At 38.8% G+C, this 27,052-nt stretch overlaps 1 protein-coding gene across 8 annotated transcripts; it reads left to right on the top strand.

Annotated features, from left to right (window-relative positions):
- Window positions 1-334: 334 nt before the first annotated feature.
- dcun1d5 (DCN1, defective in cullin neddylation 1, domain containing 5 (S. cerevisiae)) lies at window positions 335-23,947 on the top strand. 8 transcript variants are annotated; one of them, XR_015757439.1, is made up of 12 exons: window positions 337-431; window positions 1,558-1,616; window positions 5,869-5,911; window positions 10,963-11,080; window positions 12,206-12,294; window positions 16,927-16,997; window positions 19,220-19,311; window positions 19,513-19,621; window positions 19,721-19,825; window positions 19,961-20,063; window positions 20,152-20,341; window positions 23,832-23,947. XR_015757439.1 is itself a non-coding variant. In XM_043691804.2 (11 exons), the coding sequence occupies exons 4-11, from the start codon at window positions 11,010-11,012 to the stop codon at window positions 20,205-20,207; spliced, it is 687 nt and encodes a 228-aa protein (XP_043547739.1). In that variant the 5' UTR covers window positions 335-431; window positions 1,558-1,616; window positions 5,869-5,911; the 3' UTR covers window positions 20,208-23,947. The 8 variants fall into 8 exon arrangements, 7 of the variants coding, with proteins under 7 accessions (XP_043547739.1, XP_043547737.1, XP_043547738.1 ...); XM_043691804.2 differs by having other exon boundaries at window positions 335-431; window positions 11,010-11,080; window positions 12,215-12,294; window positions 20,152-23,947; XM_043691802.2 differs by having other exon boundaries at window positions 336-431; window positions 11,010-11,080; window positions 20,152-23,947.
- Window positions 23,948-27,052: the final 3,105 nt, after the last annotated feature.

Here is a 27,052-nt window from a genome sequence, read left to right as displayed (position 1 = left end):
ATAAGCAAATGTGAGGATTTGAACTTTTAATAAGACATTCTCAGCTACAGAATCTCCCTCCGTCTAGTGGACGATCTGACTGCTCCATCTCTCAGTGAGCAATCTGGAGAGGGGTTCTTTGACTGTCTTGAGTGCTAACGTGCAACAGAACATCTTTGAACGAGGATCATTCCGTCATGTGCACGACTTTGAAGTGAACTGTATTTTTGTAAGTCTCAAAAAGTCTGGGGTTTTTTTTGCGTGTTTTGTCTGGCTCACTTTCCCCTTACTCCCCTCTAGTCCACTCATTCACAGGACGCGGTGTCTTGCTGACCCTTGACCCCGGTCGTCATTTAGCCCCGGAAGTAGTCGCTGTGCCGGTCCCCTTGAGCCGGAGCAGCTAGACTGAAGAAAACGGAGTTGTTCGTAACACGGCAGCTCTGCAACGGAAGGTGGGTCTGGCAGTGCCGGGTTTCCGTGTCTCCGTCTGATTAGTCACCACCCGGCTCCGCTCACGATCTCCTAGCGGCACCGTGGTAGAGCCGGGTGATCTGGCTCCGTCCACCCTGCCCCGCTCCCGGTGCCTGCCCTCTCCCGGTGCTGGTGCTCAGTGTCTCCGGATCACACGGAGCTGGGTTTGAGTGAAACCCTCCCTCCGGGAGCTGATTCCTGGGGGAGGAGGTGGAGCAGCTGGCGGTGGTGGAGGGGGACGGTGTGAGGGCTGTTTCTTTGTCAGGAGTGGTGAGGGGACTGAGCCAACCCGAGCATACTTGAAACTGGCCCAGATTCTGATTAAATGTTGGAGGTGGCGGAGTTCTAACCCCACAGGAAATGGAGGGCTCCATGACTAAACGCACAGAGATTGAGGGAGTACAGTGTATCACAACCCCTCCCCCAATCCCCAAGTCTAACGCACAGGCGACGACTCGGTGCGAAATCTTGGTAACTTTGTTTTTGATCGGAGTCCAAGTCACGCACCCAATCGAGGACGGTTAACATTTTCTCAGCGATGTGCTGAGGAGTTTTGAAGGGATGGGGCCTGGTGCAGCCCCCGCTCTGGCTGCAGCTCCTGCTGGTACCGGAGACACTTTCAGGGCCGGTGGTTTCTCCTGCTTCCCATGTACAAACTGCGCAGTGTCTCACCATCAACCAAATTGCGTAGATGACCGCCTCAATATTTTGTGTTTTTGATGGAACTCATTTCAAACCTAGGTACCTGAGTTTTAGTTTGGGTTTGCGGGGCCAAATATAAATGTAGTCTTCAGAAATCTTTTCAGAGAAAAGGTTGAGATGAAGATCGTCAAATTGCCCAGAATGTTGATTTGTTTTATTTTTTACGCGATTAAATCGTTTTTGTTATCGCCTTCTGTCTCGGTTCATCATGTACGGTCAATTTTCTGTGGAAATAATGTGCCGAAAAATAATGAAGCTATTCTTGAGTGGTATCCGTATACAGTTTTCGTGTTTTGAATAGTATATCAGGAAAATGCTACATGAGAGTTTTTGCAGCTTGTGCCTGAAGGATTTCAGCAGAAAAATTGTCACTATTTTAACGCTATCATCTTTAATGTTTTCTAGTGGGAGCCTAGCTCATTCTGGCAGACTTTCATCAGATCTCTCGGACATTCAATCGACTCGTAAGTTTTGGACTGCCCATTTTCGTACTTTTGTTCCTCTTAACTAGGTCATGATTGTGTAAGGTTCTGATGGCGAAAAAAATCCTTTTGAAATTGATCGAGCAGACCTTTGACAACTCACTATGCAATTCTGTTTTCTACTAGCCTCCACATTTTGATTTGTGGAGATTGTGCGTGGAGGGTGAGAAAAGGAATCTACTGAATGACTGACTGATAATAGAAATCTTTAGTCAGAATGTGCTTTTAGAGAGTGAATAATTAGAACTGTAAAATATAACCTTTTAAATCAAATGTTCCCCCTAATTTTTCTCCATTGAGGTGCAGAATGAATTTTGTGCACTTACCAGTAGAAAAGCAAATCCAGTCTGACCTTTATCTGGCTCCAGGCACATTAATATGGTTGACACGTAAATGGCTTGTCAATGACTGGTGTCTCAAGGTCAAGTGGGGATGGGGTTAAGGTTAGCATTTGAGTATAGGGCTTTGGTGAGACCACATCTGGAGTATTGTAGGCAGTTTTTGTCTCTTCATCTGTGGAAGGATATTCTTGCTATGGAGGGAACGCAAAGATGGTCTACCAGACTGATTCCTGGGATGGCAGGGTTAAGATGCTAATTATGTACGACCTTATTGATAACCTTCTGACAGTCCAAGCAAACCACCTCTAAACTCCACAACAGCACCAATTTCCCATGAATAAGGAGAAATATTTATTTATCACTGGGAGATGCTGAGGCAATGAAAGGTGAAAGATAGATTTAAAACATAGACAATAGGTGTAAGAATAGGCTATTCGGGCCTTTCAAGTCTGCTCCACCATTCTTGGCTACTGCATTAACTGTACACGTAGAATGAAGAAGCGGAAAGTCAGTCAAAGTCTTTTGTAGTTTTTGTAGAAAAACGATTAGGTTGATTCAAGCAGCCCCTGAATTGAGTCTCATCACTTTCATTTGGTTTAGTGCTGATCAATACTGGGGTATTTTCTCAAGCCTATCCTCTGCCACAATCTGCACACCTGAAGTACCCATGCTTCTTTAACCCCATTCTGTTAGTGATCCTCAGCTTTTCTATCTCCTTGCTTTCAGCCTTCTCAATTCAGGCCATATAGAGTCATATAACACAGAAACAGACCCATTTGTCCAACTTATCCACACTGACCAGATTTCCCGATCTGTCCTAGTTCATTTGCCAGTATTTGGCCCAGATTCCTATTAATATACCCATCCAGGTGCCTTTTAAATGTTATAATTGTACCAATCTCTGCCAGTTCCATAAGTGCACCACCCTCCATGAAAAAGTTACCCGTCAGATTCTTTTTAAATCTTTCCTCTCTCACCTTAAACCTACACCCTCTAGTTTTTGACTTCTCCACTCTTGGGGGAAAAAGACCTTGCCACTCATGGATTTATAAACCTCTATAACATCACTCCTGAGCTGCTGACTTTGTTAAACAAAAATAAAGACTCTATTACTCGAACAGGAAAACAAATATAAAGAAATGAACAAAAAATTTCTCTCCCCGAATCCATTCCAAATTTGTTTTGGGGTAGGGACCACAAGGGGTCAGAATACAATATAAGCTGCAGCTGCTCATAGGTACACCCTAAGGAGCTTGAGCTGCTGCCTCCAGGGGAAAAAAATCCCAGCCTATTCAGCCTCTCCCAAGAGCTTAAACTTTCCAATCCTGGCAACATTATTGTAAATCTTTTCTGCACCCTCTCAAGTTTAATAACATGTATCCTACAGAATGGTGACCAGAATTTTACACGTATTCTAAAAATAGCCTCACCAATGTCCTGTACAGCTACAACATGGTGTCCCAACTCCTACACTGTGTTCTGACCAATGATGGCAAATATGCCAAATGCCTTTTCACCACTCTGTCTGCCTTCAACCTCCACTCAACCTCCCTAGGTCTTTGTTCGGCAACACTTCCAGGGCTCCTACCATCAACTGTGTAAATCATGCCCTGTTTTGTCTTTCCGAAATGCAATACCTCACACTAATCTAAATTAAACTTCCATTTGCCACTCCTAGGTGCATTGGCCCATCTGATCAAGGTCCGATTGTACTCTGAGAGAATCTTTATCACTGTCCACTGTGCCACCTATTTTGGTGTCATCTGCAAACTTGTTAATCATGCCTCATGTTCACATCCAAATCTAAATGATTAAAAGCAGCAGACCCAGCACTGATCGTTGTTGCACACGACTGGTCACAGGATTCCAATCGAAATAGCCACCCAATGCTCTTTTTTTAAATGAAAGGTATAAACAGAAAGCCCTCTGATAAGACCCCCATCAGACACTCCTGGGATATGGACAGAACTAAATGAAATACAGAGTAAAGCCCACTCTATTCTTTTGAAACAGAAAATAAAGCTTCCTTGATTTTTTTAAACAAAAATAAAGACTCTATTACTCAAACGGGAAAACAAATATAAAGGAATGAACAAAAAAATCTCTCTCCCCGAATCCATTCCAAATTTGTTCCGGGGTAGGGGACCACAAGGGGTCAGAATACAATGTAAGCTGCAGCTGCTCATAGGTACACCCTGATTAGACTTTTGATGAATCTAATATTTTGTCACTTGGTTAAGATATTGGTCCATGCAGGTTTGGAAGATCCCAGGTTAATTCCCTGGTTTCGGCTGAATCAGTTAATTTCTGCAAATATGGGACTTGACATTCATTCAATCAGGTTTCCTCGATCCTTTTAAAACTGAGGTCATCCAAACTTTCCCGATGTCTTTACTTGCACTAAGTCTCCTTTGTTTCTATATTTGTTGATCTATGCTTGACTCAGAATCAAACAACACTTTTTTTTTAAATTTTATAATTCCCTTCCATATTTTCAAATCTATCCATGATGTCTGTTCTTGCTAGCTTGGTAACTCTCTTCCAACTCCACAAACGCCCTAAAGTATCTGCATTCATGTAATTCTGGTCTTGTGAGCATCCCAGTTTTCACCTGCAGCAGCAGTGGTTACTGTTCTGTCAGCTGTCTGGTTCTTCACTGTGGAAGTCATTCCCCTAACCTCATTATCTCCTACTCCTCCTCCAAGGTCCTCTTTAAAGCTTGTCTTTTTGACCAAGCATTTGGCCATCTGTCCTAATATTGTATGTATATAACTTTGTCGAATTTGGTTTTAAAACATGTCTATGATGCACCTGAAAGCATTTTATTATGTATATGTATAGCACTTCTAACAATTTTGTTTAATGCCAGGATCAGGTATATTGGCAATATTACTTGAAGGAGAAAGTGAGAACTGCAGATGCTGGAAATCAGTAGAGTGTGTGGTGCTGGAAAAGCACAGCAGGTCAGGTAGCATCCAAGGAGCAGGAGAATTGATGTTTCAGGCATAAGTCCTTCATTCCTAATGAAGGACTTATGCCCGAAACATCAATCTCCTGCTCCTCGGATGCTGCCTAACCTGCTGTGCTTTTCCAACATAGCACACTCAACGAATATTATTTAAAGATCTACAGATACATAACTAGATAATCACAAAATAGTCACTGGCTTTCTTTCATGCTGTAATAATTCAGACTGTCAAGGGTCTTGCCAAGAGCCCTTTAACTATCTCCATTCTCCCCAACATTTCTCGTAACCCTGCATTTATTTTTCCATTCAGCTGCTTATCCACTTCTCCTTTGAAAGTTGTGATCGAATCTGCTCCCCCCCATCTGTTTCAAGCAATGCATTCGACATTCTAACTATGCTTTACAGGAGTGCTTCTTCTCATGTCCTTCGGCTCTTTTTATTACAGTCTACTGGTTCTCTATTGGCCAATGGGAACAGTTCGACTGTACTCAAGTAGTCGTGACTTAATAAAATGTAATTTTTAATTCAGATATTTACAAAAGTTATAAATATTATCCAAGTTATAAATATGCTATCTACTTTACTAGTACATCAAGCAATACCAACATATTTAAGATGTGCAAACTGCTTTTTTTTATTTCTTCACCTTTTTCGCATGGTTTTAGCATATTCCTACTCTACATGAGTAGCCCTCATTTCATTGATTACATATGGCAGTGCAGTTTGTTACTTTTTGCCAGAGAAGTGCAACCATACTAACAGGAATGATCACCTAAAGGGGCTAAGTGATTAAATGGGACAATTATTTTCCTCCTTGTACAAGTACTCAGTCATCTCTCCTACTCCTTCAGTTATCAATTTTTCACAACCTCATTTAGTCAAAGAATTGTTTATCACTAATTTTAACATCGCTTTGCCCTAACAGAATTTAAAAGAAGATCTGAATGGCCAAGGTGATCAAAATATAGGTAAGTACAAAATAAATTCAGCTGTAAGAGGGAGCAAGAGGTAAAATAGTGATTGTAGGACATCCAATAATTATGGGGGCAAAAAGTATGTTTGTAAACAAGATCGAGTTTATTGCCTAACAAATGCCATGGTCGATAGAATCTCAAACCAGCTTGAAAGGTTCACAGAAGGGAAGAATTTAATCGTTACTATCCACGTTGGAGCTAACAACCTCCGTCTAGCACAAAAGACAATAGTTGTAGATGTTGGAGGTCAATTCTCTCAATCCCAGGAGATCACTGCAGGACCCCAGCTTAGGTGGATTGGCCATGCTAAATTGCCAAGGGAGTGTCAAGGGATATGTAGACTTAAATGGGTTAGCAATATAAATGTGGGGTTGCAGGGATTGGGTTGTGGACGTGGATCTGGGTGGGATGCTCTTGGGAGGATCAGTGCAGATTCGATAAGCCAAATTGCCTCTATCTGCACTGTAGGGATTTTGAGTTCCTCGGGGTAGCATCCTACAATTGACCACGTTCAACTGCGTTGTCAATCCTTCCCTCTATCATAAGGTCAAAAATGGGGATAATTGCTGATCAATACACAAAATTTTCAGCACTGTTTGCAGGTCGTCGTACTGGACAGTCAATGCAGCAAGACCCTGGACAGTGTCCAGGTTTCACCTGGTGAGTGGCAAGTAACATTTGCCACAAATGCCAGACAATGACTATCTGCAAGAGAGAATCCAGGCAGCAGTCAGAGGTACTGGGTATAATGAAGGAGTAGAAATGGTCTCCAAATTAGGCATGTGCAACCCGAAAACATAATCTCAAGGAATTGCATGTTTAAGAAACATCAGTTCAGGCAGCATCCGAGGAGCAGGAAAATCAACGTTTCGGGCAAACACCCTTCATCAGGAATAAAGGCAGAGAGCCTGAAGTGTGGAGAGATAAGCTAGAGGAGGGTGGGGGTGGGGAGAAAGTAGCATGGAGTACAATAGGTGAGTGTGGGAGGGGATCAAAGTGATAGGTCAGGGAGGAGGGTGGAGTGGATAGGTGGAAAAGAAGATAGGCAGGTAGGACAAGTCATGGGGACAGTGCTGAGCTGGAAGTTTGGAACGAGGATGAGGTGGGGGCAGGGGAAATGAGGAAACTGTTGAAGTCCACATTGGTGCCCTGGGGTTGAAGTGTTCCGAGGCAGAAGATGAGGCGTTCTTCCTCCAGGTGTCTTGTGGTGAGGGAGCGGTGGTGAAGGAGACCCGGCCCCCAATGCCTTATCTTCACCATGGATATCCAATCCCTCTACACCTCCATCTGCCATGACCAGGGCCTCCAAGCCTTCCGTTTTTTACTCTCCCGATGTCCCCAACAGTACCCTTCCACCGACACTCATTCGTTTGGCCGAACTGGTCCTCACCCTTACAATTTCTCCTTCAAATCCTCCCACTTCCTCCAGACCAAAGGGGTAGCCATGGGCACACATATGGGCCCCAGCTATGCCTGTCTCTTTGACTACATAGAACAGTCGATCTTCCGTAATTACACCGGCATCACTCCCCACCTCTTCCTCTGCTAAATTGATGACTGCATTGGCACCACCTCATGCTCCCGCGAGGAGGTTGAGCAATTCATCAACTTCATCAACACATTCCACCCTGACCTTAAATTTACCTGGACCATCTCTGACACCTCCCCCCCCCCCTTCCTGGACCTCTCCATCTCCATTAATGACGACCAACTTTACGCTGACATTTTTTACAAACCCACCGACTCCCACAGCTACCTGGACTACACCCTACCTCTTGCAAAAATGCCATCCCATATTCCCAATTCCTCCACCTCTGCCGTATCTGCTCCCAGGAGGACCAGTTCCACCACAGAACACAGCAGATGGCCTCCTTCTTTAGAGACCGCAATTTCCCTTCCCACGTGGTTAAAGATGCCCTCCAACACATCTCGTCCACATCCCACACCTCCGCCCTCAGACCCCACCCCTCCAACCGTAACAAGGACAGAACCCCCCTGGTGCTCACCTTCCACCCTACCAACCTTCGCATAAACCAAATCATCTGCTGACATTTCCGCCACCTCCAAAATGACCCCACCACCAGGGATATATTTCCCTCCCCACCCCTTTCCGCCTTCCGCAAAGACCGTTCCCTCCGTGACTACCTGGTTAGGTACACGCCCCCTCCCATCCTGGCACCTTCCCCTTCCACTGCAGGAACTGCAAAACCTGCGCCCACAGCTCCGCCCTCACCTCCATCCAAGGCCCTAAAGGAGCCTTCCACATCCATCAAAGTTTTACCTGCACATCCACTAATATCATTTATTGCATCCGTTGCTCCCGATGTGGTCTCCTCTACATTGGGGAGACTGGACGCCTCCTAGCAGAGCGCTTTAGGGAACATCTCTGGGACACCCGCACCAATCAACCACACCGCCCTGTGGCCCAACATTTCAACTCCCCCTCCCACTCTGCCGAGGACATGGAGGTCCTGGGCCTCCTTCACCGCCGCTCCCTCACCACCAGACGCCTGGAGGAAGAACGCCTCATCTTCCGCCTCGGAACACTTCAACCCCAGGGCATCAATGTGGACTTCAACAGTTTCCTCATTTCCCCTTCCCCCACCTCATCCTAGTTCCAAACTTCCAGCTCAGCGCTGTCCCCATGACTTGTCCTACCTGCCTATCTTCTTTTCCACCTATCCACTCCACCCTCCTCCCTGACCTATCACCTTGATCCCCTCCCACACTTCATGCTACTTTCTCCCCCCTCCCACCTTCCTCTAGCTTATCTCTCCACGCTTCAGGCTCTCTGCCTTTATTCCTGATGAAGGGCTTTTGCCCGAAACGTCGATTTTGCTGCTCCTCGGGTGCTGCCTGAACTGCTGTGCTCTTCCAGCACCACTAATCCAAGGTTTGTGAAGTTTTGTAGCTCACTAATCCAAAATCTGGTTTCCAGTATCTGCAGTGATTGTTTTTACCATGTTTAAGAAGCAGCTGACAACAGAATTCTTGAGGGTTGTGAAATTCTTTACTGCAGAGGGCTGTTGGGGATGGGTTAAGTATATTCACGGCTGAGAGAGATTTTTAATCAGTATGGGAATCAAGGCCGGGAAGTGGAGTTGAGGATTACCAGATCTGCCATGATCTCATTGAATGATTGACCAGACTTGTTGGGCTGAATAGCATATTTCTGCTCTAAGTCTTATGGACTTGCCACATGAAGAGGTAGAGAAAGGAACAAAACAAACCAGCAAAACACTTGGGGTAAACGAGAATAAAACACAACTAGGTGGATGCAAAGGTCGAGGTTGAAACTTGTTGAACTCTGTGTCAATTCAGAATGCTGTAGTTGCTGAATCAAATAAAGTGCTATTCGTCAAGCTTCTGATAAGCTTTGCCAGCACACCACAGCAGACCATGGCAGAAATGTCTCTGTGGATGTCAGATGGAGAGTTAAAATGTCAAACTACAAAATGCTCTGGGTCATGTTTGCAAGCAGTATTCTGTATAACCGTTCTCAAAGCCGCATGTGGTTTCCCAGTGTAGAACATGTTGCTGGCAATGAATACAGCATCCTAGGTTGAAAGGAGTACAAGGAAATCACTAGGAAGTGTGTTTCAGGTCTTGGACTGAGAGAAGTGAGCAGATGGCAGTGCAGGTGTTACATCTTCTACACTTGCACGAAAGAGGTTGTAGGGAAGGAAGGGGATGTTGGGATAACTAGGCCGTTGGGATGACTAGGCAATGAAGGGCTTTTGCCCGAAACGTCGATTTTGCCTGTCCTCGGATGCTGCCTGAATTGCTGTGCTCTTCCAGCACCACTGATCCAGATAACAATCCCTATGAGATGCCGTAAGGGAGTGGTAGGATGTTTGGTGATTATATAATGCCGCCCTCTTTTTCTTTCTCTCTCTCTCTCTCTCTCTCTCTCTCTCTCTCTCTCTCTCTCTCTCTCTCTCTCTCTCTCTCTCTCTCTCTCTCTCTCTCTCTCTCTCTCTCTCTAATGGATTCAGATGGGTTGCAGGATTGACATGTAGATAGTGAAGGATGCAAAGACATGATTAGCTTTATCTATAGGTCACACAAAGGGACGAGCAAGATCACAAGGTCAAGACAGTAGCTGTGAATTGGGCAGAGTAGTTTATGCAGAGCAAGAGATTTGGAAAGGACCAGTGAATGCAAAGTGGGGGGGAAAAGTCTGTTTGAAAATTTAAATAACAAAAGCCTTCAATTGCTTGTCACACATACAGACAGAATGGAAGTGTCCCAAAGCAGTCATCAAAACTGTTTGGTTTCCCATTGTAGAAAAGACTGCACTGTGAATTTTGAGGTTACTTTAAAGATAAATTTACTGATAAGTGAATGGGCAAAACTGGCAAATATATTTTGATTAAGGCAAATGTGGGATCATGAATTTTGGACTTGAGCATGATTGAGCAGCAGGATTTCTAAATCGTAAAATGTAGGAGACTTCATTATGCATCTCGGCCCCACCCTGCAATGTAACACTGAAGTATCATCGTTAGAATAACTGTCTGATGAAATGCCAGCTTTTATATCTCTGAATAGAATACAAAGTTTGAAGGCATGCTGCAGCCGCATAAAGCCCTGTTCGAACTCAGCTGAAGTACTGTGAATATGTTTACTTAGGAAGGGGTGTTACATAGGTTTACCGAAGTGATGCCTGGATCCAAGGTTCAAGTAAAATAAAAAGAATATACTCAAATTACGGTGCAAATACTATATTCTGCTGTTGGGGAGAGAAGGATATCTAGAGTGTATTGTCTTGCCATGTCTTCCAGAAATGAAATTAGGAGACACTGGATTTGAAATTAAAACCACATCTAGAACTTTCTCTTGCACAAACAGCATTAATAGTTAGATTTTGTTTAATAAAGCTGTCATTCGCTATCAAAGATATTAAGTTTGTGGAGTTAGGTCAGTCATTATCTTATCAAATAACAGAACATAAATGGGCAGCTTCTATTCCTATGTACCTAAATAGTGTATGGAATGAGAGGATGTAGTAAGTTTGTACCTGACTAAGCTGTAAACTGTTGCAGATAGCTCCTCTCAGTGCACCTGTTCTGTCTTTTGGTGTGCTCACAAGATGCCTGTTAAGAAGAAGAGAAAATCTTCAGGGTCAGAAGACGCCAGCATGAAAAAATGTAGAATAAGCAGGTGGGTACCATTTTAGATTTGACATGATTTCCCCCTTCAGTTTAATCACTAATGCTTTCCAATATTTTGCTCATTCAAATGGGTTTAAAAATTAGCCTTTTACTGAAAGGGTTATTTGCAACTTCAGTGAAAATTAAGTGCATTTAAATAATGTCTTTAAAAGTATACCTATGACTAAATTAGAAGAAATTTCACTTTGTAATCAATGTAAGCATTTTCAAGCTCTTAATTTGAAGTGTTGACACTAAAGCTTGTAAGCCTAGAAAAATGTTTGTTCTTTTCAAATGTATCCCTGCTGCCATGGATAATTTTGGGTCTACAATTGTGTTTTTGCTACTACTTGCTTTTTAAATAGATTTGAATACATGGATAATTTTGAGTCTACAGTTATTCATTCGTAATATTTTGCTTTTTTAAAAAGATATGAATACATTGCTAGCATTTCATTATATTCATTTGAGGCTCACACTGACATGTCAAGTGGAACTATGGTCTAGTTTTGATTGGACAAAATATTTATTTTTAATCAGCATTGATTGTAATCTCCATGATACTAATGTACATTCAATTATAAAAACAAGTTCATAGAATAGAATCCCCACAGTGTGGAAACAGGCCCTTCGGCCCAACAACTCCACACTGACTCTCTGAAGAGTAACCCACCCAGACCCATTCTCCTGCCCTATATTTACCCCTTACCAATGCACCTAACTTACACGTCCCTGAACACAATGGGGAATTTGGCAAGCCAATTCACCTAACCTGCACATCTTTGGACTGTGGGAGGAAACCAGACCACCCGGAGGAAACCCAAGCAGACACTGGGAAAATGTGCAAACTCCACGCAGACAGTTGCCTGAAACTGGAATCGAATCTGGATCCCTGGTGTTGTGAGGCAGCAGTGCTAACCACTGAATCATTAGCACTCCCTCGGACAGCTTGGTATGTAACTGCTGCTAAGTATTTTATTATTCCTAACATTTCATTCCTCGATATTATTATAAATATTAAGACAAAACATAATGAAAAGGTATAGATTTTATCAGAAACCCAGAAGACTAGGACCAAAGTTAAGATCAGTTTTTTTTTTAAAATGGCTCCCTAATCAGGTTTTATCTTTTTAAGTTTCTGTAGAGTGCAGACGGCATCTAGATTAATAAGTGATGACAGTTTTTCAAGCAAAAAGTGCCTCGCTTGGTTTTATGAATATGCAGGTAAGAGCTTTGTATTTTAATTGGCTTCATCAAGTTATCATAAGTTCTTAAAATATACCATCTGTTGTTGTTTCAGAGTATTTTGAGAGCTTTTAATATATGGGCAAGCAAATACACATAAAGCAGTTCTATTTCTTTGCTGCAGCTTTGCTTATGAATTGCAGAGAATACATTGTTCTGAAGTCAGTAGGGGCAATGAGAAATGAATAAATTGTATTATTGCAATGCAGCATTTCTGCCCAGAGTCTGTTGCATTTCATGGCTTTGCCAGCTTTTGAGAAAAGAATGTTTATTCTCATTCATACTGTCTCAAGCTTTTGACCGGTATTTATACAAAATATATTGGCAACCCCTCCTGCTATTGCAGCACCCCATCACCCAACCCGATCAAGAACAAAACAGAAGAATATAATTGAGCGAGATGAATGGTAAGTGCCTATTAGCCAAAAGAAATATACAGCTTTAGCAGCTCAAATTAATATTTTCCCATATGTAGAGAACTTTCTGAATTATTCTACTTTTTTCTGTGAAAAGTTATTTAAAGCTTATCATTTGTGACAGGTTTTGGACAAAATCACATTGCACTTTTATAAGAAAATGTCATTGAACATGGCACCACAAATTTTGTCTTTACTTAACACTTCGGTGAGTACTCAAAAGATATCTAACAACATTTTTGGAGGGAATTTTTTTTTTGATTTTAAGGGGTGCATCTTTTTTCTTTCCCTCTCTGGGCTATGCATGGACTGCAGCCAAAGATGAGCCAGCAACCTGATATCATCAGGTTTCTGCTGGTGACAGTATAAATAATGTCAGGAAATGTGCTGGTACGGTCAATAAATGGCTCTCGCTCTGAAAATTCTCCCCCTCCTTGTTAGAAAATAACTTGTTTTCACACCTCCCTTCCAATGTATTAAATATTCCAACTTTGGTAGGGAGAACTAATGAATTGTACACCTTCAAATTCAGTTGTGAATTAGTGCTGGGCCACTATTCAAATTAACTAATATATGTATATGGACACACGACATTCCTTTAAAGTGCAACTGCTTCTTGTGCCACCTGTTACTGCCATGAATTACGTAGATTGGTGTTAGAGTACAAATTATTGTCGATTAAAATAACATGGGAGCATGAAATTCTTGTGTTTACCTCGTTGCAGCATATTCATGACAATTTCTTTTCCAGTTGAGATGTCTATCCTGTGTAATTCTTTTGTACTTTGGATAGCTTAAATAAGAATTATTCTGTGCAGTCTCCCCATGCAACTGAGCCACAGCTTCACAAGAATAAAACTTTGTTTCCCACTTTCTTTTGCTGCATCATAAATTAACTGTTTTGGCTCAGCACAGCATTGAAAGGTTGGATGATCCATATTTATGTCTATTATTTCTGAGTATTAACTTTAGCAGGACTTTTTCTTTGTCATTAATATGTTGGTTTGATGTGTGGGGGAAAAGTAGAAACCAGCATTACTGTGTGGATTTTAAAATATATTTCTGCAATCTTGACACACCGTAACTTATTTTGAATTAGCTGCTTGTGATCATTTCTGTTACTATTGTGTTTAATATTCCTGCCAAGTTATTTGAGTATATTTTGTATCAATATCTAAGATTTGATTTTCTGCGTGGAAGGTATGTTCTTCATATTACTGTTTAATTATAAAAATACATTTAATTTCTCTCAGAATTCATTTAAGTCTTACCAGCAGAAATCTGAATTCATCTTTTGCAATGCTGCTACCTTGCCTCAACTGTCTAAGAAACCACTTAACAACCAAGCCTGTTAAGAGTCCAGCAAATCTGGAAATAATTATAAATTGGGCATAATAGCTAATTTTTATGGTCTGGTTCCATGTCATGCCTGCTTAGTGCTGAATGGTTCATAGATTAGTAGCTTTAGAGCTACTAATGTTCTTTATGTATAATCATCTTGAGCCCTTAAGTCAGAAGCTAAAATTTCACTCAACTGCATGTTTCATAAAGGTGTATGAATGCAGTTTCTACAAAGTTATATTTAAAGTGATTCATTAGCCTCTGGTTAGTCTGTGGTGTAGTTTTTGGTATTTTAATTTTCTGTGAAACTTTCAGTTTTCTACTAGGTATATAATGAATACTGGTACTTCAACATGTTTTACTCGACATATTTTGTGCTTGTGAAGCTGGTGAAGATGCTTGGTTTTCACAGCTTTACTCTGTTTGTTTGAGTTCTGGTAATTAATGGAATGGCCATTTATACTGGTGATCTGCAGCAACTCATTTTCCATTGATATTTAACCATTTAATAAAACAATGGAATAAAATCTATGATGAAAACAAGAAGTAGAAATACTCAGGTCCACTAAAATGTAAAGGGGGCAGCAGTGTTCGTATTTTGGATCTATGGCCATTCACCAAATTCCAAGTAAAATTTGCAGTGGATTACCCCCTTTGGTAAAGGATATCTCTGAATCATTGCATGTACTGTAATTAATATCCATCCATTACAGTTGCCCTCTACAGAAAATTACAAGTTTTGTCTTAAAGTCCTTAAGCAACAGAGTTTTCATGCAAAATGAAATGGAAACATCAGACTTGGAAGCAGAAGCAGGCTTTTTGTCCTTTTTGATTTAACTGTGCCACTCAATAAGATTATCGCTCATTCTGGTTGTCGTCTCCACTTCATGGTCATGCCCATCCACTTAACCTTTGCTTCAATTGTCTGTTAAAAATCTGCCTAACCTGCCTTGTTTAAATTCAGTTACTTAACCTTTGATTTCTGGGGAAGAAAATTCTGTGGACTGTTGAATTTCAGGAAAAGTTCTTCTCTCAGTCTGAAGACCTGAGTTACCTTATTCTTAAACTATCTCCTGGTTTTGGTCTGTTATGTTGAAATCCTCCATATTAATTCCCACAGGATCTTCCGTGTTTCAATAGGATCATGTAATTCTGCGAAATCATCAAGAGTAAAAGTTCAACTTGTTCAAACTTGTCATAAGATAAGCCTTTCATCCCAGAAGTAGTCACATGAATCTTCTGGTTTCAGAAAATAAACAAGTTTGAAGGTGGAACATGAAGTCAGTGAATTATTAAACTGTGTTGAAAGGCTTCAAGCTGTAGATTTAGGTGTTTGATTTCGATCAAAAGAGACAGTAAATAGTTTAGGAAGTGTATCTCTTGGAGGATGTAAGCTTGAGTGCAGCGTTAGTCAGGATGGAAAAAGACATTAAATGGCTTTTTCTTCAGCTGCAGATATGTTAGATTGAGGTGGGCTGAGATTTCTGTTCTCTTAAATGAGCCAGCCACATATATAATCTCCCACCTCTGCCTATCTCTTTTTGTAGTACATTGATGATTGCAATTTTCTGCTTGTATCCTGAACTAGGAAGTTTAATCAGCTTTACTTCTCATTTCCACCTTTTGTTTTCTCTCTCTCCTTCACAAGGTCTGCCCTCACTCCTTCACTTCCCTTCTTTCACATAAAGACAGATAAACAGTAATCACTAATGCCTAAGGGCTCTGTCACTCGGCTTGACTACACTTTCTAACACATCTTCCAGTAAGGATTTCATTCCAATCTCCTAGTTTTTCCAGCTCTGCCTTACTATTCTGATGTAACCTTTTGATAACCAAAATCTAGTATGTCTTTCCTTTTCCTCAGCTCTGGATTCCTCCCAGTGAGTCTAATGAGCCTGGACTGTGTCCATTCTGTTTCATGGAGGTATGCTTCATCCCACAGACCACAACTAGATCACCTTTTCCCCCTTGGCCTCCATATTTAGCTGGTAATGCTAGAGTATCCACAAAACATTGTGGATGTATGCCAAAACATTATGTAAATCTATCTGTTATGTTATTTCAAAGTGGAAACACCTAGAACAAGGATTATTCATTAAGTTTGTTATAAAATTTGTTTTAAAATGGCTGAGGTATGCTACATTAATAATCTTAAAACTTTTAGACATTCTTGCAGTATTGATTCGTACATATGATTTAGCAGTATGACCACAATAGAATGACTGAAATACTTTTGGAATTGGTTATCTTATGATCATGAAAATTGAGCTGTGTGGAGCTTACTGGGACCTCTGGCCTTGCAACAAATGATTGTGTGGATCACATGGCATAAATGCAGCTTCACGATATTTTGGGGTCTTGGGTTTTTTTGGGTGCCCTGCATAATTGCTAGCAGCAGGTTAAAATATTATTGTTATTGTTCAGCACCACAATTGTTTCATCTGTTGGTTTTTTTTTTTAGATTCACCTAACATTTATTTTACAAACCCTGGGGATTTAAGATGTTTGGCATTTTATGAAACCGGAAAGGGTAAAGAACAGTACAAACCTGTTATTTCACTTAAATTTGAAATGTAAATGCCAATTTTTTCAAAGTGTTAATTTATTAAAGTTACATGTGAAATTGTTCCATTTTAATCAGGTTAACCACTGTACAGATGGCTAACCTTAGCCAGCAAATTATATTCATGTTCTGGTTTGATTTCTTTCTACATGCATTAATTACTACTTTACAGAGCTCCTCTTCCATTTTGATTAATGCACGTGAGTTAAAGATTAATTGAGCTTCAGTCAGGACTTTAGTACTGAGGAATTTGGATGGAATACAGGATTTTATTTCCATTCTGTCTTTAAGGAGCCGATGAAGTTGTTGGTCCTGAAGGAATGGAAAAGTTTTGTGAAGATATAGGCGTGGAGCCTGAAAATGTAAGTTTTTAGTTCTTTGTATAATAACTGAAGTGATCATCTATTGTTAACATTGCGAAGTAAAATTACTTTCACTGTGCTTAGGTTCTGGCCTATAGTAAATAGTTTTGACTTTTGTTACAGTCAAGAGATTTTTCCTTATTAGCTTGGCAGGAGAAAGTTTGAATGTCTTTGCCATTTTGTTTATAGATGTGCTACCATTTTCTAAGATGAATTTCTATCTTTTTTAAATTGCAATTTCTTGCTTAGTACAATCCAAATTTAAATATATTGATTTTGTAAGAGCTATTAAAGTTTTGAAAACCTGAACGGGTTACTTTGTAGTATTTGCAAAAGAGGAATCAGCAGTTACCTTATGGTAGAACATGGCTTGTTACTGGCTACCCACTTCTATCTTACTGATAAATGTTAAAATAAAACGTGTCAGTAGGCATTCATCTGCTGGCTGTCAGTCTAAGGAAATTTGAAGATTTAGCAAAACTATGCATTCACAAAGTTTGTGAATATAGGTTCCCATAATACTGAAGAAGAAAACATTTAGAATCTGCATTTCATGTGCACTTATTATACCTTTATTGTATTTTAGTTTTAATTAATCAAAAACATTATTTCCCAATTCTTTGGATATATTTTGCTCTCCACAGCACATAGAATAAGAAATATGAAATTTAGGAATAGAATGTCCTGCCAAATATTTGAAAACATGTCTGGCATGAATAAACAGGAAACAATAAAGATTTGGAGAAATAAAGCTTTGAACATCAAGAAAATTACAAAAGTTCATTTGCTATATTGTGCTCATGTTCTTGCTGTTTTTGAATCAATAATTTAATCAAGTCTTCAGCTGCCAAGACCCAGAGTTCTACAATTTCCTGTCAAAATGCCTCTGCCTGCTCCTTTATTTAAAGACTCTCCTAATTTAACTGAGTCTTTGGTCACCTGCCCTCATATCTCCTCAGAAAATGTTCTTCTTAAACTCTTTAGTATGTTTTACCAGATTAAAGGCTCTGTACATATGACTGACTTCTGTTACAGGATACATGTGATAATGTTAACAATTCATCTTTTTTAATACATCATAGTAATATTTGTTGAATCCGTTCTACCCAAATTAAAGATGTGTATTTCTCACCAATTGTTGTTTTGACCCTATGTTCAGTGCAAAATCCTGTATCTTGTCTACTTTTGAATAATTCACATTAAGTAACAGCAGAAGTGGAAATCCATTCTTACACCCATTATTTAGTTTTACAATTTTAGGCAGCTGTCTACTCTGCTTTTATACTCCCATTGAGACAAACATAACTCAATGTCTAATGCTGTGCTTGTGCACAAAACTGCAGGGAAGGAGCTATCCTTTAGAGGGAGCTGTAATTTTCTAAAGTAGTTGCAGTAAATCCTTATCAGTTTTGCAGTTAATCATGGTGATGTGAGAAAATATTTGCACAAAGAAGTAATGGTCCAGATATTCTGGACAGAGAATTGCTGGAGCAGTGCAGGCAGGAGGATCATGTTGGAACTATTTGTAATCCCTAGTTCGGCTATCTCAGTGAAATTGCCCAGGAAATTAAAACTTCCAGTGGGTGTTTACCCTGCATAACATACTTATTCTTGTTAAATACGGAAGCCTGGCTTGTGTTTTCTGCCAACTAGGTCTAAACGACAGGTGAATGGGGAATTCTGCACCCTTTTTTCGAAACCATTTTTAACTTTTATGTTTCAGGGAATGGTAGAGCTTGATTCCAGTGCCTGAGCCCAGTGAGGCATAGCACTATATTACTGACCCTGCATGTTAACCAATTACTGCATCTTCATTGAACATATTGTTTTGAAATCAACCAATTTTTGTGTTCGTTAAGAAAGTTGATTGTCTAAAAGCTGGTATAGATCAGGCATTTAATTGGTTTCAGTATCTGGAGAAAATATTCTTGCTTTAAGTTGTGACCTAGACTTGAGTGCACTCCTTCAGTCTCATTCGGAAAAATATGCTACAGTAGTCTTCAAATGAATCTGCAAATGCCAATTATTAAGCTTTATAAAAGTATTTATGAACCTTAACACACAAATATGGTTTCATTCATGAAAACTTCAGCTAAGGATTTTATTGCTTTGTACTGAAACTGGAAATTTTGGAGGTGAGTGAGTGGTCTCTGAATCTGACTGTGATGGGTGCTGAAAAATGTTGCTAAAGCCTCTCAAACTGTTTTTCCTTTGGTCTACAGATTATAATGTTAGTATTAGCATGGAAACTAGAAGCTCAGAACATGGGATTTTTCACTAAAGAAGAATGGCTGAAAGGAATGACCTCATTACAGTAAGGAGTCTCAATTATTGTAATGTTTTAAAATAAAATGAATGACAGTCCATTTCAGTATTCAACCATTACACCTTGTATAAGTTTTCTGATGTGGTGCTGCTATTTCTTCATGCCAGTATGTTTGCATGTTAACTTCTAGATTATATTTTTGGGTTTGTGCTTGGTAAGGTCTTAATACTATATTTCTTTTTAACCTAGATGTGACTGTACAGAAAGGTTGCAGGGCAAATTTGACTACTTGCGCTCACAACTGAATGATCTGTCAGCTTTCAAACAAATTTACAGATATGCCTTTGATTTTGCTAGGGTAAGATACAATAAATACTTTTCACTTGCATTCATTTTTTTCAGCTGCTGTGTAATATTTTGTCATCAACTCAAAACTCTGCAATGTGCTCTCTTTTAGGATAAAGACCAACGTAGCCTTGATATTGATACCGCTAAGTCAATGTTAGCTTTGCTCTTAGGAAGAACGTGGGCACTGTTCTCTGCATTTTATCAATTTTTGGAGGTAAATTGATTTTTTTTTTTTAAAAAGTCAGCATTCAAATATTTCCTCTACATTTACAAATTTTAGGAAATACAATAATTAAATATCTGGGTTTTTGATTTTGATTTTTCAAAATTGAATGTGAACACTCTTCAGCAATCAAAATACAGAGTTATGAATAAAGATCAGTGGTTCAATGTATTGGAGTTCAGCCGAACTGTGCTTGCAGACCTGAGCAACTATGATGAAGATGGTGCATGTAAGTTTCTTTCTCATGATTTAGAAATATGCACTTTTTTCTAATACAACCACCATAAAATTATAATTTTAACTTGTTTCCTTTTCAGGGCCAGTGCTGCTTGATGAATTTGTTGAGTGGCAGAAGACCAGGCAGTCGTCATAAAACATTGGACGAAAGAACTATGGGAGAGCAATTATGCTTTGCCACCCAACTATTCTACACCTTTAATTATGATGTGGAAAGTGTTTGTCAGAAGCCATCTTTAATGCTAGCTACAGACTTTTTCAGTGTTACAAGTGAGGAGACGGTTTTCAAGTTGCATCTGTATTAAGCATTTCATTATGTATTCATTGACTATGGCACCTAATGTTAGGATTTTGTCCAGTCTTGAGTCTTAATGCTTTTGGCGATCTCTGTTTATAAATTCATAAAATACTTTTGAAGCACATTCAAAAAAAGTAAATTTTTATTAGAAACAGAAATCGTCATCACTTTCATGGGTGACTGTGGATAAAAGGCTTTGAAGTATATGGATGTGTTTTTCAATTGTTAGAAAGTGTATGCTATTGTATCAGACACTCCCTGCTCTGATACCATACCAAAAACTTACTGAACCTCGTATGTTAATGTAACTATGTAGCACCTTTTCTGTGATATAGTATATCAATAGGTACTGGTGCTAGTTTAGGCCTGTGTGCTCAGGGTTAATGGTAATGACAGTAGCACCACTGCAAGGCCCATATAATAGAGAATTACAAGTGGTACAAATGTATGTTTAAATTTGTTCAGTTCGTGTTGTTCAGGAATCCACAGGATGATTTGCCTGTTTCCAAAAGCATGTACATGTTTTATTTGATGCCCTCTTTAAGAACAAACGGAACATAGTCATACACCTGATTCAGGTGGGGATATATGTAGAATCAGAACTGCATATAAGAAAAGTAATCAATACTGGATTAGCAAATATGTGGCTTTGACTATAATATTTAGTCAGTCATAACAAGTGATCACATGACCCATTTGTCTACTGTACTAACGATACAGTAGTAGATTCTTTTGCAGTATTATCTTTATATATTTGACTCTCTAGAGTATAAAGTTGTAAATTAGCCTGAACTAAGCACTCTTATGCTATTGATTAGTTGAAACTTTTGTAAGGAGGTGATACTGTGGGACCTTGAATAAAAAAAAAACATCTTTTATGTTTAGTGTCTAAAAGACAAATTGAAATTTTGTCAATGGATCTCTTGTGTAAAGAAAGCAATTACCTAAATACTCAAGTTAAACATTGAAGTACAAGTGTAGTGATTCTTTATTTTCCTCAAAGCTTCAGATTTCAGCAGATTCTTAATTCCTGAAAAAAAATCTGCTGAAGGTGATATTTGGGGAGGTCTTAATGACTGGAACAGTACGACCAGTCTCTCAACACTAAAAGCTACTGATTTACTGTTCACTTGAAAGCCTACCAACCAATGTAAAGTGGTGCTTTGGAATGCACTTTACACAGTCCTGTACATCCTAGTGCCAGTTACTATTCATAAGTAATGCAGTTTTTTCACAGGTTCACAATTTAAAATTGAACTGTATAGTCTTATAGATTTTCAGTTTGGTGGTTCTCAGGCTTAGCACCACATTACTTGATTGTGAATGCTGGTTCATAATCAAAGTAATCACCTAAGCTGGTAAATATCTAGACTAGTTTCGCCCACCTGCTTACACCAGATAAACTGATATGCAACCTATTGCTGAAAGCAGAATTTTACATTTTCTCTTGCTGTTCATACCACCATCAGATATGGTTTCTTTATTTAAAGTAAGCAAGATAGAAATTCTTACAGAATGGTGGAATTGGCATACTTAAAGTATGCATTTTATACTGCTATATGATTCATCTTAACTATTTCTCTGAAATGACAGAACATTTATTGCAGATATAAAGTGACAGCAAAGATAGTTCATAAGTTTGGTTCCAAAGTAACAAATGGAACACCAAGCATTTTTTAAAAACCCTTAAAACTAGTGGAATAATTATTCAAAAGTATTGAAAACCTGATACCATACTTGAAGAAAATACAGCTAAGTAGGTTTATTAAAAGAATTGCAACAGTAATTTACTATTTTTATTTTTCCCTTAAATGGAGTCATGAAAAATTATTTTTAGAAGTGGATATTCCAAATGTCATATATTTCTAGCTCTTTGGAAATATTTTCAATTTCACCAGGAAGCTACTGTACCAACGTCAGCTCAAAACATTAGCAAATTGTCTGTTTATAATTAGCTACTAAGGAAGTGTCAATCCTGCCAACTTATTTGTGTTGAGTTTTGGCTTCTATGCCATTGATCCCAAATTCAGAAGACTTTGGGCAATTCCACAAGGAATCTCGCCATTGACAATGAAAAGATTTCTGGTGGGCAGGAGACTGCAGCTAATAGATCTTGCACATGGAAATGTATGGAAATTAGGCATTTATCTATTAAAAGAACACACTTATCAGCTTTTATTGCAAATTACTTCACTTTGTCCACAAGGGTTTGTGTTAGGCATAGGTTAACACTTGAACTATAACTGCATGGGGTCCAACAAATTTTAACCTATGGTAGACCCTTAAAGCAGAGCACATCTCCCCATGCAATTTGATGCTGTGTACTTGAGATTTAATATTCAACACTTCAAATGAAGTATTTTAATAATTATTTCTCAAATGTTGCTTTGTTTAAATCTGGGGTGAAAATGTCCATATTTATTTAAATTTGGCCATGAGCTTCAGATATCTCCATCAACTTCAAAATACTTGATGTATCTGAGATTTGTTAGTGGCTAATCGAGTTGCTTTCAAGAATTAGCATGGCACGAAATACGCACTTGTGATTCCTTTTGGATTTTGCTGTCTTTTAAAGGCTCAAATCTCATCTGACAGATGTATGTGACTACATTTGGAAGAAGTTATTAATTTGGTTATGAAGTGTTTTAGGACATGGGTTAATGGGTGTGGTCTGAATGCAAATTATTTTTGTTTTAGTTCCTGCAATTGGGATATGGTTTAAAAACTTGAATGTCACAGACATGTCTGATTTGTATCTCGAGTTAATAAAATAGCAAAACATAGCTGGGTCTGCAAGCAAAGGTGTTATTTCCATCTTTTATATAAAATAATGCACTAATCTTTGAAAAAATCTATAGTGCAGCATTTGAAAGGAAAACAAAACTTCTGGAGAAATTTGTTTAAAAGTATTTGATAACTTTTTTTTCTTCAGTGGGGGGATACTGTGGTGAAAGGTACTGAATGTTTTCCACTGTTCATTCTTTAATCTTAAAAAGTGCTGCTGAATATATAATTGCAACTTAATTTGTCATTTTCTTAAAAATACATTGGTAAAAAAATTACATTGATAATCCTAAATTCTCCCGAAGTCTGTCACAAAAGAATATTCTTAGGAGGAGGGGCTTTCTGTGCATTTAAACTTGTGCTTGAAGAACATCAGTATTATTCGCAACAGCCAATCCAATCCAGTAGCAGTTTATGGCTTTTAAAAATACTATTTTTGCTTGTTACAACCTTGCATCGTTGAAAGGACCCTAAAAAAGGGGTAGAAAAGTTTTTGATTTCACTGTTCCTACTGAAAGTGGTATCCACTTGGTGTTTCCTTTTGGATCGTGGTTTAGAATTATGTTTATGTTTGTGCATTGCCTAATTGCAAACCTATTTAAATTGAATGATAGACTTTATAAAGACATTCATAATGGAATATAAATTAATGACTTTGCATGTTTTCATATTTTAAAGATATTGGTGAAAAATGGCAACCCAATGCAATGCAGCTTGAAGCAAAACTACTGGCATGCCAAGAACTGTGAACTCTGGCATTTTAGTTGTATAATAAATAAAAAGAATGGTGAAGATTTGAAGTGTCTTAATTCATCACTGAAAATTACTTTTCCATGTTATTGCAATATAATGAGAACTAACTACAGGCTGATACATCTGGAAATTCTCCCTTGGTGTATAAAATATGTTTGTGTATTTTATATTTCAGCATATAAACCTGAACCATAAGAATACATCTCTTTTTCAGATGTCCGGTTCTATAACTGCTGCACTACCCCATTTATTAAAGTGCCAATAACCATGCATACATTTTTCACCAAGTTCAGTCCACATATTGACTTAAGTCCTAGCGTAATGCAGTATAGGATGGTACTCCATTCATGTTGTGTTTGCAAGTCATCCAGTTAGTCTTTCTCTTTTTGCACTGCAAATCTTCAAAATATTTATCCAATTCACTTTTCTGTTATAATTTGACTTTTGTTTCTGCTACCCTTTTCAAATAGTTCAGAAATCCTAGCTTGCGTGAAAGTGTTTTCCTCATTTCTTCATGTCATGTCAATTCTTTTCCCAAGCAGCAATATGTCCCCTGATTATTGTCCTTATCTGCCATTGCAAGCACTTTCCCTTTTTTATTAAAACTATTTGAGATTTTGAATGCCTCTAACAAGTTTCATATTAGTCATCTCTGCTGTAAGCATAGCAACTCTACTTTTTGTCCCCAAAGCACATAATTGAAGACTTTTATTCCTGATAGCAGTCAAGTGGTCATTCTCTGCGTCCCCTCAGACCTTGACATCCTTAAATGTTGTGCTGAAAATTGGGCAGAAAGAAGGTTGAGGCCTTAGCAGCTTCTAAGTTCTTTTTGTACTCCAAGCCTCTTTTTCTACAGACAGAAGACCTGTATATCTTTTCAGTAGATTTTTAATTTGATGTACCACCTTCAAAAATAAAAGTATGTATACTCCCAAGTGTGTCATCTTGCACTTTTACCAAAAATGTGTCACTTCTCGTTTTTATGTGTACTTTCATTTTTTTTTTTGTCCATTTCGCTGTTTTCTGTCCAGAAGTCAGTTACCATCCTCCCTATTTAATCTGTCAGCTTTTTAAATTATCCTGCATCTTAAAATGCAGGTCATTGATTTGTTTCTAACATGCAGTAAATATCAATGCATACTTCATTATTTGGGCACAATTACCAATTTTATATCTATGAAACCATATCCCCTTTTATTTCAGTAGCTTTAGTTTTGTTGGCCAAACTTTTTACTTCATCAAATGCCTTCTTTAGATTTCACAACTATTATTCACAGAGTTAATTAGTGAAATAACGCAAGTATTTGAATATAATTTGTTGCCTGGTAGATGTCTTTCCCTGCTGCTGTCAGGGTAACTGTCCTGGTATTGTATTGTTTATCCTGTTTTTAGTTGTTTTTTTTCACTTTTTTTCTGGTGCATAACATTTGTAATTCTCCAGTTATCCACTACTAGAAAGTTCTTGTCCAAAGTAGGCCCAGGTTCAAGCCCTACCACCTCCAAAGGCATGGAAGAGCAATTCTAAACTGATTGGAAAATATCCACTCCAGTGCTGTCCTCCATTGAAAGATTGTTTGAAGTCTGCCGTTTTCACTTGTCTCATCAACCTATCATAGTGCCGACGGGCTGATTCTTTTGTTTTGTGCTGTCATCCTATAGGTAATTTTTAAAAAATTCTATTGTATTTTTCTCACCACATTTACAATGTTTTGCTATCCTACAAATGCAATTTTTTCCATTTAATGGCACAGCCATTAAGGTAGGACCATATCAGTTAGCAGGTCATTGAGTGTTTTGAGCCTACTGTGCTATTTAAGAAGATTGTTTTGTTTTATATTTTCCATTCTGGCAAGAGGAGTGCACTATGAGTCAAAAGCATAAATTAACTCTTTTACCCAGTTCCTAATATGGCCAATCATTTAATTTCTCTGCATTGGACCCAAGAAATTTGGTTGGTTGATCTTTAATAAGCACTTAAACAATTTTTTTTTCTAATTAAGATGCGATCTTGGTTAATATAAACACACATTCATACAAAAACTTTTTTTTATTCTCTGCAGTAATTTAGTGGGAATGAAATTGGCTCTTGAAGGCCAAAAAAGGGTAAGGTAAAATGTTCAAAGGCTGTCAAGCTATGGTTCTAGAATGTGGAGGCAGGTGTCTCTGGGATCTCTTACAGTTGGTGGTCAATAGAACAACTGTTTCACACTAGATTCTCTATGAAAGTGTTTCAGAAACCGCTATTTTGCTCAACTCCCTTCAGCAAGTATCCTGAACTGGGAATACAAACCTGCAATCTGTAATTCAGAGCAGTAAGTTCATGTAACTAAGCCCAGCAATTGTGTAGAACCATGTGGTTTTGAAGAAATGCCTTGTTCGAAAAAGAAAATACTCCACTGGCTTTGCATGATATTTTTAAAACATCCAAGTGACCACATAATTCACACTAGCCCATGAAAAATAAATATGATGCTGTAATAATATAAGCTTTCCATAGGCAATTTCTATGTTGTTATTTCCTTGTTTAATTTCCCCGGATGACTTTTATACCCAGTTAGGTTTATAATTTGGTAGAAACTTAATATATTCAGATGGCTCTGAGTTAAGACCACAGTCATATCATCATGACCTTGCTGAATGGTGAATTAGGTCTGAGATGGCAAATGTTCAATTCAAAATTACACATGAATTTTCTGTGTTTCTTCCTCTTAATTGTAGAGGTTGCTTATTTGAGAGGCACTAGATTAAAAAAAAATCCTTGATATGTTCCTGTAATGCTGCTTGCAGAAGGTACACTGCAGCAATGATGCACTTCTGGAGGAGTAAATTAATGTTTAAGATTAGTGGATGAAATGCTAATCAAAGGGGTTGTTTTGTCCTAGATCTTGCCTTTCAAGTTTTAACATGAGCGTTCCTTTTCCTAACTAAGTCTCCAGATGCATGAAATCATTCTGACCTCCCATTAGGAATGGTTCAAAGCAACATTGGAATTAATTATGCAGCCTGGATGCCGTGAAGCCAGGATCGGTTACCTATGGCCAAACCTGTGCCACAAGTGGATAAAGCCCAACTAATTTGAGTACTGTAGTTGAGGGGATGGAGTGTGCTTAATCCTTCAGTTGTCAATACAAGCTCCCTATATGATG

Source organism: Chiloscyllium plagiosum, unplaced genomic scaffold (assembly GCF_037043375.1).
Source record: "Chiloscyllium plagiosum isolate Xiang-an unplaced genomic scaffold, Cpla_swu_hap1 HiC_scaffold_6, whole genome shotgun sequence".
Taxonomy (NCBI): Eukaryota; Metazoa; Chordata; class Chondrichthyes; order Orectolobiformes; family Hemiscylliidae; genus Chiloscyllium; species Chiloscyllium plagiosum.
Note: the sequence above shows the minus strand (reverse complement) of the source record. Positions and strands in the feature narration are given on the sequence as shown.

Excerpts from the sequence above, each read along its gene's own strand:
- dcun1d5 (XM_043691802.2), top strand. The coding sequence starts at position 11,010 with ATGCCTGTTAAGAAGAAGAGAAAATCTTCAGGGTCAGAAGACGCCAGC. Across the intron at positions 12,295-16,926 it reads TTGGTTTTATGAATATGCAG|GAGCCGATGAAGTTGTTGGT; the intron begins GTAAGAGCTTTG and ends TCTGTCTTTAAG. Across the intron at positions 16,998-19,219 it reads TAGGCGTGGAGCCTGAAAAT|ATTATAATGTTAGTATTAGC; the intron begins GTAAGTTTTTAG and ends TTTGGTCTACAG.